At 33.1% G+C, this 12,753-nt stretch overlaps 1 protein-coding gene across 8 annotated transcripts in view; it reads right to left on the reverse strand.

Moving 5' to 3' along the window:
* LOC143249555 (uncharacterized) overlaps positions 1-12,753 on the reverse strand; it is a 39,346-nt gene that overhangs the window by 12,760 nt on the left and 13,833 nt on the right. For 3 of the 8 annotated variants that reach the window (XM_076499606.1, XM_076499607.1, XM_076499605.1), the window contains exons 5-7: positions 6,697-6,886; positions 4,526-4,546; positions 3,453-3,601 (exon numbers count right to left, since the gene is read on the reverse strand). In XM_076499606.1, coding sequence (XP_076355721.1) covers positions 3,453-3,601; positions 4,526-4,546; positions 6,697-6,886 — 360 coding nt within the window. The remainder of the gene's footprint in view (positions 1-3,452; positions 3,602-4,525; positions 4,547-6,696; positions 6,887-12,753) is intronic. The other 5 variants (XM_076499611.1, XM_076499610.1, XM_076499612.1 and 2 more) reach the window with 2 other exon arrangements.

Consider the following 12,753-nt stretch of genomic DNA (forward strand, 5'->3'; position numbering starts at 1 on the left):
TATAATCTGCTATGTCTAAAGGAGCTGCAAATCAATGATGTTTTATTAATGGCAAGAGATAATCGAAACAAAATTTGTGGTAGTAATTGACTAACAATATCTATTACATAATACAAGCTGACACTAAACTTATGTTTTTTTCATGTAAAGGTGTGAAAAGCTTAATTGTTGTGACACCAATACCTCAAGAGCTTTTCTGTGTTACTTTCTTAATTCTGAAGCAATATAGAAATTCGAGAAACTACACTGTAACACCACTAAGTAGTCCACGAACTTTTCTGTGTTAGTTCAGTAGAAATTAATCTTAAAAACAATGTTAACCCTTTTACAATGAAAGACCCTTTAAATGCTTTTCAGCACAAGTCACTGTGTGTTACATTCAAAATGTAATTAAATACCTTCACTATCACTGTACAGTCACACCACCAATTTTCCAACAACTGATAGCCCAGCACCTTCTTTACTCTGAACAAAATTACAAGAGTGCACTTGAAATTCCTGTCACCACCAGACTGGTTCACTGGGCAACTACATTTGGCATTGCATGTGGTGTACGATCTTTCGGGACAGACTATTTACTAAATACATGATATAACATATCAAAGGAGAAAGAAAATGTTCATGAGTTGCTTGAGTATACAAAATGTTTTAAGGGACCTGATGCCAAGAGTATAGCAAGTAAGCTTAACGAAGAAGTCTGAATGAATATCAACAAAGAAACACCTGTTGTTTATCACTATACTAACTCTGAAATTATGGATATTGTTCTGAATCCTGATAAAATTAATGAAAGTGAAGAAGATGGCAGTGATGAAGATAAAATAGATGTAGCTGAAAGACTTACTATGAACAAGTTAACTGAGTTGACAGATGAATTAATCAGTGGGTTAGAGCAATGTACCTTCGTGACAGAACAAGAGCTAATGACTCTTCATTTGTTGTATGAAAAATTACACAGGGAAAGATCAAGGCACTTAAAACAACTTAACTTGGATGAAATATTTGGAAACATAGCCAAGAAAAATGTGTCAGAGCTGTAGGCCTACATCTGATAATTCTGTGTCTTCAAGTACCCTCCAACATCACAAATCCATGATGAAACATACAATTATGAAACAGGCAGTTATCCTGACAGTCCTCAACTTCTAGACCTTTGTGATTAGTTCTATAATTCCAATAAAATTCTAAAATTTACCACTTTGGAAGCAGTACAACAGCAACATTATTTGTAAGTACAGTATTTAATAAACCTTCTTCATTTTTACTGAACTGATAAACCTGTATCATTTATACTGTACTACTGTATTTCATTAATCATTCAATCCACATTTAACATTTGTATTATTCACGTTTCTACCAGTCCATGGTGTTTTAGAGGCATGAGAGGGGTTTAATTAGTAGGTCAAGGTGTATTATTGAATTATTGTTACATGACCTCTGCTGGTCCAGCAAAACAGAAAACCCGGCAAGGCTCTGGATCCAAGGGTACCAGAAAATCAGTGGTGTACCTTTGCGTGAATGATATTAACATTGCAATGCATGTTGTGACTAACTGTGCATGAATGATGTTAACATTGTATTTCGTGACTGTAACTGTGCATGAATGATGTTAACATTGTAATGTATGTAATGATTGTACCTGTCAGTGAATGATATTAGCACTGTAATGTATGTTGTGATTTTTCCAAAATTTAAGTCCTTTTTCTCAAACAAATCCTTAAAAATTACTTTAAAACTTCAGATGCACTGTTGTATGTCCAACAAGCTGCAAAAGGGCTAGATGCACTGTCATACGTCCAACAAGCTGTGAAAGTGCTAGAAGCATTGTCATATGTCCAACATGATATGAAAGTGCTCTACTTTGGCCCTTTCTTTCTTCAGTAACATAATGGTAATTGTGTATAGGTATATCTAAACAACAAGATAACTAAATAAACTTCTGACACTTTCATTTCAAAGTTCTCTGAATGATTACAGTTAAAACAGGTATTAATTTTTTTCAACCTCTGACAGGCACTACACTCACCTTCAACAGATTTGAGCTTTATAATCCAAATGTAGATGTTACATAACTATGTATATAGTTACTAAAGAGAGCTCATTAAGTTGTAACATAGCAATAGTTATTTTGAATTTTGTGTGCAGTTGTCATCACAAAGTACATGGAATTGACCAGAGTATTGTTGGTTGCTTGATCAACTTCTGCACTTATGGTTGTTTCTTGCCTAAATATGTTACAGTTATAGATACAGTTTAAATTGTATTTATGATTTACTGTTATATTTTAGTGAATTATGTATTAGTTATGATTTAAAATGCATCATTAAAAGGTTTAAACATTTTTTTAAAATATACATTGTATTTTGTATCCATTTTCAAGGCTCGCAGTATTATGCGCTGAGTGAAAATTCTGTCAAAAGGCTTTGCATGTCTTCCAAAGAAACTACAACATGCCTCTAGAGCACCATTGACTTATAGAGATAATTAACATGTGGTAAAGGACAGGAAAGGAAAATATATATATGGTAGAGAAAATTAAAAATAAAATACAAACATTTATGTTTAAAAAAATTTTGAAATCCTTTAAGGAAGTTCTACAGATTATGCAAACAGAATATGAAAACTATAAAACAAAGAAAAGTATTTTTTATACCTGATATAAAAAAGTATCTCACATTAAAACTATTTTAACAGTTTGAGTGCAAGTAATTATTATAGATGGATAAATTTTTCTTAAAAAGACATAATTAAAATAATATCTTTCTCTGTGTATATGCTCAGTTACCATATGTTTTTTGTATACATGTCCTTCCCCAGTCAAAGTGGTACAAAAAGTATCAACTTGTACTGAAAGGGTTAAAAGGTTAAAAACTAAGTACCTCTTTAGTACATGAACTTTGCTTTTAATGTATTTTGCTATCAATCCAACATACAGTTTAAATATTTGTGAGGCTTCATGCTGTGGCACCACAAACACAAATCCTTATGTGATACTCTTGTGACATTAATCCTACAAATGATTTTAAAAATGCAAAAAATGTCTCTGCTCAGACAACAATATCATCATAAGAAACATAACCAGTCACTAATGCAGTGTTCTTAACAATCAATAAACATCAGAAATGTGGCTGTTATAACAACACACACAATAACATCTTCTAAAATTGTCATTTTAACTGTCATATGAAATTCCCAAGTTCTGTAATGATAAATGTGGCATATTCTGGTTCAAATAGTTCCCTGAACTCAAATTTCACAGAACACTTATAATTTAGGTACATCTGATAGAAACTTCTTCAAAACATGAAATTCCTATATGTTAAACATTGCCTTGTTACATGGAATATCATCACATCTTTATCAGAAATTTTGCAGAGAGGTAATTTCCATGGTGGTGATCATCCCATGAAAGAAGCCACTGTTTGACATTTTTAAGCAGATATTTCAGCTACCTGTGAGTTTGTGCTGGCTGTTGAGTTTGGTAAATAAGCCATGCCCACAGCTAGATGCTCTGTGACGACCCCCATGTGTTTCATAATTTTCTCCATTGCAGCTTCTGTTTCTTCTAGTCTTTTTCTTAGTTGACTGATCTCATAGTTTTCTACAGTAAAGGAGTTTACTTATTAGACTAATGTAAAGCTGATTTAAGTTGCAGCTTCACATTTACACGTTTTAAGAAACAGAATAAATTATTTCAATAATTTCCATCCTTTTATAGCTAATGGCTAAAAACAATAATCTTAACATGGTTATTAATTTGACTACAAAAATAATAGAGGAGATACTTTTCTTCTAATATATTGTTTCTCCACTTCTGGTAATTCAAACCTTATCATCACTAGAAATTAAAAATAAATCCCCAAAACTAAAAGTTCCTACTGGTGAGAAGAGAGATATAGTTCTTACTTTTCCTGATAGTCAGATAGCCTTTGGTAGAAGGTACCATCAAAAAAATTAAGCTTAATGGTGTGATGTTCTTATTTTCTTTCATCCCATTCAGTTTGATACACTGATATGAAAAATAAAACCTATACAATATATCATTTTTAGAACTTTCTTCCCATTATATACTCCATACAAGTGTTGTTCCATCAGAACTTTTTTCACACTGTGGCTTCATTGAAATTTTCCTAAGTTTTCAAAAATAGTGTATTCCAAACAAGTATTCTTCTATTATTTTACTATTTTTAACATTGTTTCAAGTCCAGAATTGAATGAAATCAAGAAAACTGTTGTTAATGCAATTAGCCTCTATAAATGAAGTGATACTAATTATTGTTCTAAATCTATTATTAAATGCCAACTACTGATGTTACATTGTGCATGCACAATTAATACTTTTTATTCAGCCACAACTTTAAAGTAAAAACATATATGCACTTACACTCTCAGTTTTAGAGAAAATATTAATTCAATTATCAAAATTAACAAAAGAATAAAATAAAAATAAATAATCTAGTCTGTTACCCAGTAAGTCTTACACTTAAAAAGAAATTTGAGAACTTCATAAAAAGAAAGTACTTACTTTCTGCTAGTTCTTCCTCCACTACAAAGCAGCCATTATAAAACCACAAAACATTACTCACCTATTCTTTATCATATTTACATGTTATATAGAAGCTGCAACAGTTTTAGTATTCTTAGGGTGGTGGTTAGCTCTAACACATTAAAAACCAAAACCATTACTTTACATGGCTGATTTACCAATCAACAACCAACTCTGTCAGAATAAACAAGTATAATACCACACACAAGTATACATACAGGTTTTATTTTTATATTTGACATTTTATGATTATACAGGTGGTGTACAAAAAAATAAAATAAAATGGAAACACCTCGGTATAAGAGGGGCAATAAGTATATCCAATGCAGAATCTATCACACAGGTGAGGCTTTTCCATTAATTAAGCTAATAACATTCCAGCATGCATAGGCTCATGTATGCAAATGTTGGACAAATGTGGTTGTCTATACTCATGACGAGCATGGCTGCGAGAGAAGACCTCAGTGGCTCTGAAAGAGAAGTGATTGTTGGGGCATGTTTAGCAGGAGCTTAAATGACCAAGACAGCTCAACTTGCTATTGTTTTCTGAGCAACAGTGTCTAAAACCAATGTCAGCATGGAACTTCAAGGAAAAACCATCATCAGCAAAGGGCAACAGTTCATGTAAACGAATATACTCCAGCATCTTGATGTTCGTGTATTAATTAGGACTGCAAGGCAAAATAAGCAAGAAACCACAGATAAATTGAACACATATTTCTACATGGGGCAAGAGCAACCACTTTCATCAAAAATGATCCATCTAGAACACCACAGAACACGATACCATAGTCATGTTGTAGTGCACAAACCATTAATCACAACTGACAATGTACAGTTGAATATCCAGTGGTGCAAAGAGCAAAGGCTATGGACCACCAAGCAGTGGAGAAAATATGATATGGTAAGAAGAATCATCCTTTACCATGTTTTAAACACATACATCAGTACAAGTGAGGTACCAACCTAAAGAACTCCGTAGCCCTAAGTGCTTAGTTCTAAAAATGAAGGGTTCTGGTGATTCTGTAAAGATGTATGGTCCATTTTCTTGGCATCATTTTGGCACACTTATACCCTTAGAAGGCAATATCAATGCTACTCATTAACTGATGGTACTGGGTGAGCATCTTCACCCTATGTTACAGTATTTTTGTCCTGCAGAGAGAGGGGATTTTCGAGACGAGAATGCCCCTGTCCACAAAGCATGAGTAGTCACCCACTGGTTTGAGGAACATGACACTGACTTTATCAGCATTTCACAGCCAGATATATACCCAATTGAGCATGTATGGGATATTTTGGAATGATGCTTGAGATAGCATTTTCTACTTCCATCAATTATATGTGCGAGTTGATTGACTTTCTTGTGGAAGAGTGGTATTGCATTCCCTCTACTAAATTCCATATGCTGGTAGACTATTTCATACAAGCCATATTGCAATATTGGTGACCAAACACTCTGTTAAGGGACATTACATTGGTGTTTCCTTTTTTTTTTCTTTCCCTTTATCTGTAAATTATTACTTAATAGCATAAATTAACTGAAACTAACTTTTGTAAAAAACTGGCATGCTAAAAAATCCTTTGGTAAATAAAAATTTGAAACTATTTTTTTTATATACAAAATAAATCTAACACAGTGATAATACAGTAGATGTATATACCATGTATTTCTATTTTCCTATAACATTTTAGTACTTATTTTGAATTTATTTTATGTTCTCTAATGTGCAGGTTTCAAACAAAACATCACTGAAAAAGCTAATCACTATTAATGTTTTTGTTACTTACAAAATTTAAAATTTGTCTAGAATTGGGATAAATGATGTCAAATTTCTAGAATTTCTTGATGTTCATTGTCACTTATTTGTATCCATGCTTACATACACAAACTATTAGAAGTATGAGACTACAGCTGAAAAGTTTTCATAGAAACATATTTTATATAAAACAAAATAAGCCCATAAATAAAACAAGCATAATGATATCATTTGGCTTTACAGAAGTCTCCTAAAATGTAAACATATATATATTTTAAGGCTATTTAATAACAACACTAAGATTTAATAAGTTAGAAAATGTACATTTTTAAACAAAAGATAGTTCTGTAACTTGCACTGTATCGTAGTATAAAACACTTAATATGTTACCTTTTGTTTTCCCATATTCCTGCAACATTTTCTTTGTTTTATTTTCCACATTCTTCAGCTTGACTCTTTTTTTCTTCTCATCATCATATTCCTCAGCAAGGATATACTTACGATGTTCAGAATCCATGTGAAAGTCTTTGATTAGTGGCTGTCTCAATACTTCCTCATCAGCAGGCTTTTTAAACACAAACTGAATAATAAAGAACATTTACCCATTTCTGTAATATAAACTAGGAAAAATCATATACTATAATATTGTAGTTTGGTATCTTTTTCCACACTGGAAATACAGTCACAACTTTCTCTTTACATGGTTTATATTCAATCTCATGTATATCTTATCTGTTAAAATGATTAATATTTGGCTTACTGTGTAGCAGATTCACTTGGATTGTTTCATTAAAAACAACAGTGCAAAATACAGTCCACTTAATTATAACAAATTTTATTTCTTTGAATTCTGTGTATAGTATAATCAACATTCATAAAATAAACCTAACTTCACAAGTAAAGAACTTTCAACACAAAGTCCACTTATTTGTTATTTTGTATATTTATATTTTTGTTGAAATATAAATTCAGTATTCCTAGCACTAAACTAACTGGTTGACAGTAAAAGACAAACATGAAATCTTACACCAACTACTAACTAACTAACAAATTCTCAATAATCTAATTTACTGAAATTTGATATTTCACAAATGGTTAATATTGTTTTCTTAACTTTTAAGAAACTTTTGTCATATTAGAGTTCTAGAAACCATCCCTGCATTATGAAGGTACTTCAACCATCCTATAACACATATAAAACAATAGCATATTAAATCCAAAGTTCTATAATTAAAATCAAAGCAACTCTTGACAACTGAACATTCTTAAATCTGACCATTACAGTTGTTACCAAAATACATAAAACTCAAAGTACAACCACAATGTTTGGTTGATAAAACAACTGGTTTCATTATTTACTGCAAAATAATTGCCCAATGGTTGTTTTTTTTTTTTCTTTTGAGGCTTACTGTATGAAGATTAGATGAACTTTTCAGGATTTTATCTAGCTTTTCAATTTTTACCACTACAATTTTCATAGAGTGAAATTTTTGCCACTTTCAGTTTTTTCAAACTGAATTTTAAGTAAATAATAATAATTCTAACCTTTTTAAGTGTTTAATTTTTTTATAATAAATATTTTCTCATGTTGTGCCATTTAATGTAATTTATAATTTATAAAGAAAAATGGAAAAAAAAAATTAAAATTTTAATTTATGTGCAGTTCTGAGAAATCTTGCCTGTAGACAACAAATTTGTTAATTTTTTATTAATATTTCTGCCAAACCGAATGAAGAGCCTTAAATGTCCTAAAAACTATCACTCCTTGAGAGTATATTATCCATTTCTTGATTCACAAATGTTCCTCTTGATTTTTTTTGCTTAATTTTTGTACACATTTTTGTTGCTGGCAGCCCTTTTATAATATCACATCAAGCAATTTGATAATTTACAAATGAAACAGCTTTGAATACAGGTAAAATGAAAGTTTAAATATGACTGGCTAAAACATGAATTAAGACTTTTCACTTCACAGTAAATAAAGCAATTCAAGCAGCAGTTTATGGTTTCCCAGGAAATGCTGGTCAGAACTCCTACAGTACTGCATAAAGGCATTCAGTGAGAAGTTTTGTATACACAGGAATACAGCAAGAAGTTTGGAATATTTTTATAGTTTGTTTTTTTTATGTTCTTTTCATATATAAAATCTTTCTGTTAAATTTCGTCTGTTTGAAAGCTACAGAATTTTTTCAACAAGATATTTTAGTTAGGTTTAATGATGTGAAGGAAAAAATAATATAAGGCTGACTTATCAGAATATTTTAAGTTAATTATAAATTAAAACAATTTACATGAATAAACTGGCTAACTGGTACTTAATTATTTCTTACTGACATTGGAAACAATTTTCAATAAAAACATTCTTGTAAGTAACAGTAAAACATTATTTCACTATTAGATTTCAAATATATTTGACTGACATGAGATCAATATGGATTGATGGATATTTTAAAAAGAAACAAAATGGGGTCCACATAGTCATCTTGACATTAGCAATATCACAATTAAGAAATGTTCAGATTGCCTTTTATATAAAATTATAACAAATTTTTTTCACCAATATTCACAAATGCTGCCACCCAACAGAAATACTGTTTCTTGTTACTTGATAGAATTATCTTCAAATTGACCATCATAAGAATCTACGACAGTTGTTCCATCCTTTAATGATACACTGAAAATGATTTTGACAAGAGCCTTATACTTTTCAGTATGTTGACTTATTTCTGCCAAAGGCCTTTCTGAAGCTAAGTAGTTGACCATTTGACCTATGGTTGGAGCTATCTATTTTTCTCAATTCTTTTTTACACTTTAAGCTGATTATTTGTATTATCTTGTGCTTTCCTTATTGTTTTCAGTACCAATTATCAACACACCATGTTGAGTAGAGAGGCTTTCCAAGGTGAACATGGATTTCACCTTTCCTCTTCCTGAAACTCTATAACCACTTGTTTGAACCAATCCATCTCTTGTGCAAAAAGCAGTTTAGGAATGCATGTCAGTCAGCTTAATATGCCAGTAACTACATGCCATAATTCAAATATTTAACCAATAAGAAACTTCCAATGAATCCAAAGGGGAAGGCATGAATGTGAATGATGTCATTCAGTCATTTAAAATCAATGCAAAAGCTTTATGCCTTTATCCTAGAAACCACTACCAGAAATAACCAGGCTTTCTCTTGTGTGAACCTGTCTTTTCACATTCACTATGTCTACATGCTCTCTCTCTCTCTCTCTGTGTCAGTCGGTTGGTCGGTCGGTAGGTAGGTAGGTCATCTAGTGCAGTGGTTTCTTGGTTAAATACATTGTGGCAAGTTATTATTGTTCAACTCTGTTTGCCATCTATTCCCACATGAATGTATTCATCCAACAAGTCACTGAGTGGCTTTCACTGTAATGGGTCCAGACTCTTTACACAGTCCTTAACCAATGACCTCAGATGTGTATCATGCATATACTTTCACTTCACTTAATGTATTAATGCTCAATCCATTGTAAGCCTGGATAGGTTATTGTCCATAATTACTAAACAACACTGGAATATTATCCTCTTTTAGACAGACAGTGCTTAAGCTCATGATGCTCACTTTCTGGACTGGTTATAAAAGTCATGTTACATGACATTGACACAGAAACAGGAGAAAAAGATAAAAAACCCTCATGAGCTGCTGATGCCTTTAGTATAAAGTAATTATCCCAATACCTTTTTAGAAGACAGGAAGGATGATAAAGTGTACATGAGACATCAGTGGCAAACAAATCAGATTGACTTTCACAAGCTAAGAGAAAAAAGAAAATATGTTTTAGGTGATAGAAGAAAGAAGAAACACAAGGAAAGTGGTTCAAATGAAGGTAAAGTAAGGGAATGTATGACTACATTATTGTCAAAATCTAGAAGGGCAGGATCACTTGGAGGGTGATGTAACAAAAAGGAACACATAAGAACAGTAAGGACAGAGGAAGTAAAAACCCAATGGTATCTGGAAAAACAAATGGTAAGTCCACCCAATATCCAGATAGTAAGGAGACTGAAGACCCATGGTCAAAGAGCCAGGTGAAATATTCCACCACATAAGCCACAACAGGCTTTGCAGCAGACAATCCCTTGTTAGTAGACTTTCCACTTGCACTCGTTTACTTAAATGGAAGATGGCCTTATAGAACTAATTAATAAGAAAATGGCTTAATGAGTGAACCTGGATTGTCTTGCCAAGGAATAAACAAAAGTCAAGCATGAAGTTGCAGGATGTGCAGCTTGGGATGATGAATATAAGATCAAGTTTGATGAAGAAGGAAGGGAAAAAATGGAAGAGGGAGCACTCATTGTACCCTTGGAAATCAAAGTTGAGCTGGCCAATAAGAAACAAACAGATGGGAGAATATATATGTAAAAAATACTTGTGTGACCAATTCTGGCTGAAGGCATCAACTGCCAAAGCCTGTGAATGCAGTACAAGTGACCAAAAAAGGGGTAACTTGGAATTGAGACTTGTGGCAAAGGCTTTCACTTGGGGAGAACCCCATTGATGGAAAAGGTTCCTGAAAATTAGTGGATTTAATGCTCCATTGAATACATATCTGATCGAGGTACAAAACATGATCCTCAACTAGACTGAAATCATCTGGCACAAGACATGCTATAAGGTGAATGTGATGTGTGCGAACTCGTTGTAATAGATCCAACATCTGAAAACATAACTATCTAAACCAGGTACCCTTTTGGTGGTTTATATGTGCCACCATCAAAGAATTGTCTACATGAACCATAATCAGACAATGATGGACAAGAAAAAGGAAGTGATGCAATGTTTGGCATACAGTTAGAAGTTTGAGATCATTGATATGCAAGATTGTTTTATCGGCAGAGATGCTGCTTCCTTTCCCATGTTTGGATGTGCATCTTTTCATAGGTTCATCCCTACATCCAGGAAGCTTTGGGTTGTTGGCCTGCTGACAAAATAATGTCCAGCCACTATTGTAGATCATCTTACATGGAAAAAAAAAATGGGATGGACAAAGGGTCCTGAGTAGTCATGGAGGACCACATCCTTAAAAGCAACAGAACCTCATGAGCAGTAACTGACTGAGCCCAGAGGGCATGGTAAGCTAAAAGTTCCATTGAATGAAGACATACAGGAGAAAACAGTGTGCAACTGACATTAATTTAAAAAAAAAAAAAAGACCCTCAAATGGCCAAGATATCGAATGGATTGAAGGAATGACTTCTCAAATTTCATCAACTAACCAAGTCAATAAAGAAAGAAATTGGTGAGTAGGAGCAGCTGATTCCTGCTTGGAATGAGCCAGAAGGAACCAGCCATCCATATAATAATTAAATCACAGCCCCAGAACTTAGAAATGATGTGGAAAAACCCAGACTGTTTGAGGAAACACAAGGTGCTGATACAAGTCTGAAGGTAAGGGCCTAAAATTGGAAAAAGCCCCTAGATGGAAACCTGGAGGTAAGGAAAGAAGGAATAAGTAAGGGTTGGGAGGGAAAAGAATGGAAAACAAGAATAGGAGGAATATGAAGCACTGATTGAGACAAACAGGCTATAAAAGCCATAAGGTTGGTTTGTTGGTGGGCTGATTTCACCCATAATTCAATAGTTTCAGACAATGCATCAAATATGTAGTGTCTCAGAAAAGGTGCCTGACGTAAATCCCTAAAATACATTTAGGTGCATCTCATCTTTGGCTGAAGTGGAGGAGGGAAGTGTAAGGGTATCTGCAGTAAACCTCTTAGGAGTTTTGTGGAAAGCCTTAGTTAGGAGATGTATGGAAGAAAGATACTGTAAGAAGATGGTTAGAATAAGAAATAGGCAAAGGTAAAAAACTAAAAATTGGGAGCCCACCCCCTAAATAGGTAAAATAACTTAACAACTGTTGATCAAAAAACAGGTAGTCTGCACAATGGTAAAAAAGGGTGAACTGATCAGATGTTTTTAGGGATGCAACCTGATGACTCCATCACTTAATCCCAAGACAAATTTATCAGCAGGTACCCAAATATCATGGGAAGGAGGAAAAATCAAAAATGGTTGAAAAGTTGTTTCATGCAATAAGGAGAAACAAGGTAAATAACAGATAAGAAAAATGGTTAAAACATCACAGTTCTGAAATATAAAATTCATCAAGACCAAATTAGGCTTCAGGCTGTGAATGAGAAGGAAAAGCAAATTTTGGAGGCAGAAAAGGACAACCAAAATCCTCATCATTTTATACAAATTCAGCTAATTCATGAAGAGCTTGGGGAATGTCTGGGGAAAAAAAGTTGTCCCACGTAATGTTTGATCTTCAAACATATAAAAGCCAAGAGATCCACCACCAAGTTGCCCATACCCGAGTCCTAAGAAAAAACAGTAGTTATTGATGTGACCCTGAAGTGGTAATGTGGATTTCAGAATTCAATTCACAAAAAAAGGTTCATAAAATTCATTTGCAG

The sequence above is a fragment of the Tachypleus tridentatus genome, chromosome 4, assembly GCF_004210375.1.
Source record: "Tachypleus tridentatus isolate NWPU-2018 chromosome 4, ASM421037v1, whole genome shotgun sequence".
Lineage (NCBI taxonomy): Eukaryota > Metazoa > Arthropoda > Merostomata > Xiphosura > Limulidae > Tachypleus > Tachypleus tridentatus.